General features: G+C 43.2%; 1 protein-coding gene across 1 annotated transcript in view; it reads right to left on the minus strand.

The window, feature by feature from the left end:
* LOC119414895 (gamma-interferon-inducible lysosomal thiol reductase-like) overlaps positions 1 to 5,430 on the minus strand; it is a 15,387-nt gene extending 9,957 nt beyond the window's left edge. Inside the window, exon 1 of the mRNA XM_037682013.1 lies at positions 5,249 to 5,430. Within this exon, the coding sequence (XP_037537941.1) occupies positions 5,249 to 5,380 (132 nt within the window). The 5' untranslated portion in view covers positions 5,381 to 5,430. The remainder of the gene's footprint in view (positions 1 to 5,248) is intronic.
* Positions 5,431 to 5,976: the final 546 nt, after the last annotated feature.

The raw sequence follows: 5,976 nt of genomic DNA on the forward strand, positions 1-5,976 counted from the left end.
TACTACTACACACACACACACACACACACACACACACACACACACACACACACACACACACACACACACACTATACAAAATTAACATTTTCTTTGTGTGGAAAATCTACTGGGAAAAATACATTTCCAGTCATCCTGATTCATGTCTTATATCCGGTTCAAGATGGCGTGTCTGCAAACCTCGATTGTAAAGTAAAACAATACAATTATGAAGTTAGTTCTCTGCATTTAACCAATCACATCTGGGATCCACTCAGGTGGAGCAGTGAGCAGCTATACAAGCGCCCAGGGAACAATTGGGGATTGGATGTCTTGCTCAGAGACACCACGGCATGTGGGAATGGCTGGGGATCAAGCTTGGGGCTTTCAGGTCCGGGGTTGGCTGCCCCATCTCGGCCCCCTATATTGTATTTGTGTTGTTTTCTGTAACTCAGGTTACCAACTCTCGGCTGGTTTATTATCGCCAAATGCTTTTAATCTTTGACCCTGTTTTAATAACTTGGCTCCATTTGAGCAATAGTCAGAAAACTTTTTGCCCTTGGTTTCTGTCGGATGTGCCGGCCTACCTGTGTCACACCCCAGCTCCTCCTGCATGTAGAGCATGCAGACGCCGTGGGAAACGCAGAGGACAGCTGGTGAGACTGAAAACCTGTTTGGTGTCCTTGCCGGCCGCTCTCTCTGATGGGTTTGGAACTGCATATATAATAGTTTCATCCAGTGACGCTCTTTGGATCCTATTAGCTCCGCTCTTATTCCTGTTGTTGGCCTGGAAGAGGGGCAACCGGTGCGTTGCCTCTCCTTTCTGCACCTTTGTGTGCCCGGGGTGAATCATCACAACCTGCAGATGCTGAATGGAGCTCCTCAGATGAATTACGCCCCAGCTCCCTCTCATGTTCACTTGGCTCTGGTGAATGCTAGATCGTTAACCAATAAGACCTTTATTTTGAAGAATTTCTTCACCTCCCGCACTCTGGATTTTTTTATTCATAACTGAAACGTGAATGACTTCCAGTGAGTCCAGTGCTTTTTGTGAACTCTTGCCACTGAACTGTACCTACTTCACCTATCGAAGGACGACTTGTCATGGAGGAGGAATAGCAACTGTTTACATGAAGAGTTAGCTCTGTAAACAAAATCACACCTTTAACATTTTATTCCAGTTTTGAGTTCAACTTATTTGAACTTGTATCTTCACACTCAGTGCTGTGTGCTGTTATTTACAGACCTCCAAAGTACAACAAGGACTTTCTGACTGACTCCAAATATTTTGACAGGAGTCCTGCCTAAATATGACAGGGTCTTAACAGTTGGAGATTTTAATATCCACGTGTGTTGTGCTGATAAACTGTTGGTCAAAGATGGTCTTTTACAGCTGATCGATTCTTTTAATTTTGTTCAGTTTGTGTCTGGTCCAACACAGGAATGTGGCCACACATTAGATCTCACATTGGGTCCTAGTTCAGATGTTGAGGCTCTCTCCTCTCATTTTAACTCAGCTTATCAAACTGTTTTAGATGCTGTGGTTCCACTAAAAATAAGCCTTCCAAACCCAAACCTAAGCCCTGGACTGATAATGTCTCGCGTGCTGCCAGGCGACAGGGCAGGAGAGCTGAGCAAAATGGAAGACAGACAAGTTACAGGTGTCTTTCCAAACACTGAGGGACAGCTGGCGTTTCTATCAGTCCACTGTTAGAGCTGCAAAAAACATTTCTCCGACATCATTTCCTCCAACTGTAACAATCCACGTGTGCCTTTTAAAACCATCAACTCTGTTCTTAGATCTCGTGCCGTGATCTTCAGCTCTCACTGGAGTGGTTCGCAGTCGAGTGTGAAGCAGCTGGGATGAGAATCAGCACCTCTAAATCTGAAGCCATGGTCCTCAACTGGAAAAAGGGTGGATTGCTCTCTTCTGGTCGAGGGTGAGGTTCTGCCTCAAGTGGAGGAGTTCAAGTATCTCAGGGCTTTGTTCACGAGTGAGGGAAGAATGGAGTGCAAGATTGACAGATGGATTGGTGCAGCGTCTGCAGTATTGCGAACTCTGTACCAGTCCATTGTGGTGAAGAGGGAACTGAGCTGTAAGGCAAAGCTCTCTGTTTACCAGTCAGTCTACGTTCCTACCCTCACCTATGGTAAGGATGCTCCCTGGACGTCTCACTAGGGATGTGCTTCAGGCATGTCTGCCTGGGACAAGACCCCAGGGAAGACCCAGGACATGCTGGAGAGACATGTCTCTCGGTTGGTCTGGGAACACCTTGGAGTCCTCCCAGAGGAACTGGAAGAGATGTCTGGACCTCCCTGCTCAAGCTGCTGCCCCTGCGACTCGACTTCAGAACAAGATGAAGATGATGGATGGAACTGTGTTCTTAATGCCCCACAGTCAGACAGCCTAAAGAACTCCAGTGAAGTGTGCGAGAACTTCCTGAGCTTTTTTACCAACAAGGTTGCAAACATTTGAGCGCTCGCTCATAAGCCCTCCTTCTTGTGACCCCTCCATCTCTGTCACACGCTCTGCTGTTTTCAATCAGTTTGAGCTCATCACCCTGCCTTTTTTTAAGAGAGATCACTGGATGTATGAAGTCTGCTTGACCTCCAAATGATCCCATCCCACCTCGTCTTTTTAAAAAGGCTTTTCACACGGTGGCTCCTTGTGAATTAAATAAAATTGTTAATAGTAGCTTGGCAAGTGGACAGGTACCAGTGAGTTTTAAACATGCAGTTGTGACACCTTTGATTAAAAAGCCTGGCCTTGATTCCATAGACATGTCCAATTTTAGGTCTATTGCAAAAATGTCCTTGTGTGAAAGATCTTTAAGAAGATTGTTTATAGCCAGTTAACATTTTACTTAAATGACCACAACCTTCTTGAACTGTTTCAATCTGGTTTTAAAACTCACCACAGTACTGAGTCAGCACTGTTGAAAGTTTTCAATATCATTCTCTTAGCCACAGACTCTGGTCACGGTGTAGTTCTAATGCTGCTGGACCTAACCGCTGCCTTCAACACAGTGGACCATCAGATCCTCCCGTCTCGTCTGGAGAACTGGGTGGGCATTCAGGGTCCTGCTCTACAGAGGTTTAGATCCTATTAAACAGAGAGCTTTTGTCTGTGCCCTGGTTCTGTGGAGTCCTCTGTAACAACACTCATGTGTAGTACCTCAGGGATCTATACTTGGCCCCCCTTCTGTTTTCCCTTTATTTACTCCCTCTGGGATTTATTCTCTAAAAACATAGTATTACTTTTCATTTTTATGCTGATGACAGACAAATTTATGTTCCATTGAAACAAGATAAACAGTCCTCCCTGAACCAACACCTGGAATGCATGGCGGAAGTCAGAGTATGGACATCACAGAACTTTTTACATTTTAATGAGAAAAAGACTGAGGTCCTGTTGTTTAAGCCCAGTGATGGTTCCAAAGTCCATGCTGAGCTGGGTCCTTTAACCAAATATCTGACTGAGACAGCAACTAACCTGGGTGTAAGGCTGGACAATGATTTTAAACTTGATGCACAGATTCAGTGATCAAGTCCAGCTTTTATCACTTGAGACAACTGGTCAAGGTCAACCCATTTCTTTCACAACATAATTTTGACATTTAAATCCATGCTTTTATCTCAGCTCATCTAGACTACTGTAATGTCGGTCTGAGTCAGTCATTTCTGACTGGACTTCAGCTGGTTCAGAATGCTGCTGTTCATCTTTTAAGTGGTACCAGAAAATGAGAGCACCTCACCCCTGCTCTAGAATCACTACACTGACTCCCAGTTTGTTTCTGGATTAATTTTAAGGTTCTTTTATTTGTTTTCAAATGTCTTCATGGTCTCACAGTATCTGTCCAACCTGCTCCGGCTGTATGTTCCCTCATGCCCTCTCAGGTCAGCAGATCAGCTGCTTTTGGTCATTCCAAAGTCCAACAGGAGGCTGAGAGGTGACCGAGCGTTTTCAGTCGCTGCCTCTAAACTGTGGAATGAACTACCTTTGCTGAGAGGATTGTCTGCCCTGTCTGTCTGCACCTCACCTGCACAGCTGATCCAAATCTCAATCATCTCAGGTGTTTCTCCTCTCTCCTCATTAGTGTCACTATAAAGTCTCGGTCTTGTCGCTCCCTTGTTATCCAGGGATTATCCTACACGCAAGGTGTCCATGGTCTGGTCTGGTCTGGTCTGGTCTGGTCTGGTCTGGTCTCCTGTTCTCTGTTGTAAGTTTTGCTACCCCGCCAGCATTTTGTTGAATAAATCATTATTTTACCTTGGAGTCCTCCTGTCTCTACCTGCATGTGGGTTCGACACTTAAACACCAGATCATGACATTTGCACGTCAGACAAACTGACTCACTTCCTGTTTTAAAATCTTCCTTTTTTATTTTTTTCCTTGACGGATATTGAGACTCTTTTTTTTTTTTTTTTTTTTTTTTTAAGAGCTGCTGGCCCCGTTTAAACCAATCAGAACCGGGTCATAATTTCATTATAATCCCGTCTCTGAGCTGATAAAAAAAAAACAAAAAAAAAAAACAGGCTCAATCTAGATAAATATACTAACGGCTTTAAACTCAAATTGAAATGTTGGTTTTACTGTTTTTAATTTATTTTTAGTGTTTGCTGATTTAATGATTTGAACAATTCACTACTTTTATGGTTTCAATTGATTTTATTTTTTTAATGCTTGCTTGTTTGTGTTAGTGTACAGCACTTTGGCTGGTGTTGTTTTTAAAGTGCTTTATGAATAAAGTTTTGTATCATAAAACTGTCTGGCCGGGGGTGGGTACTAATTTTTACGGAGGTCCTTGCCTCCCTGGCCCCCCATTGGTGGCGCCCCTGCTCAGAGACAAAACACAATGTTCACCTTCGCTGTTTGGTTTGTTGGATCGTCCCTCCTGTTTTTGCCCAGATTAAATCAGATGACTTTTCTCTGCTGCGTAAATTTATTTTACTTCCTGTCCCCCGCCCCGGACCTTCATACCACTTCAGCAAGAATTACACTTGGATGAGAAAATGTAAAATAATTATAATGTTGATCACAAAAACAAATAATGCTTTTTGAGTCGGGATATATTTGTGACGCTTTCTCCTCCTCGGGAACAGGTTTGAACGGTTTGTTTACTCTCTCCACTTACAGAAAGGTAAACAACATTAAAATCCCTCCGCTGGCACACGAGATATTTATTTCCTAACAGGCAACCACTCACACACAGGCAAAAACATTACCGTCCGCTGTCGGGTGATAATGTTTAGCCTAAATCCAAACCTACCCCACACTGTATAGCTGAGTCCAAAGACGAGCACCACTTTCCCGGCGGATGGACACATGAAGAAGTCGGTGAGCCGCCGGAAGACGAGGACTTCAACCAAACTGTCAGAGTCAACAACAAAATAAACTTCATGGTGAGTTTCAGTCAAACTCCTGGACTGACAGTCTTCACGGAGTCAAACACAGCCCGGGGACTACCGCATGCTGACACTTTAAATGCAGCACTGAGACCGCCTCGTGAGGGCTACCGATTATTTGATTGGCTCTTACAGCGTCAATGTGACGTCACTCGTTTCTAGCAGAGAACCCAGCGCCATAGAGGGAACTCTTTATGGGGCTCTGAGAGAACCCAGATCCTGAAATCTTTCCAAAAACCCAGTTTATAAGTCTGTGTTGTTGAAGAGTTAGAATAAAGTGGGGCTCAACTATATTGATTTCAGCACATATTTAAACATTTAGGGATTAAGTATTGTATTAAAAAATCTTGTTGTTTGACATTTTATGTCTGTTTTCTCTGAAACTGACAGTATAAAAACATTTTCTTCCATCCATCCATTACTTTCTGCTTTATATATTTTTTCCTTTGTAACTAAAATAATAAACAATATAATAAACCAATTATATTTCCCCACACAATTTTTTAAAATAAACAGCCGTTACTGGCCACTTCTCTAACTTATAAACAACTAAATATGGGACTAAACATTTATTTTAGAACAATGAGGATAT

Source organism: Nematolebias whitei, chromosome 9, assembly GCF_014905685.2.
Source record: "Nematolebias whitei isolate Nwh7 chromosome 9, NemWhi1, whole genome shotgun sequence".
Taxonomy (NCBI): Eukaryota; Metazoa; Chordata; class Actinopteri; order Cyprinodontiformes; family Rivulidae; genus Nematolebias; species Nematolebias whitei.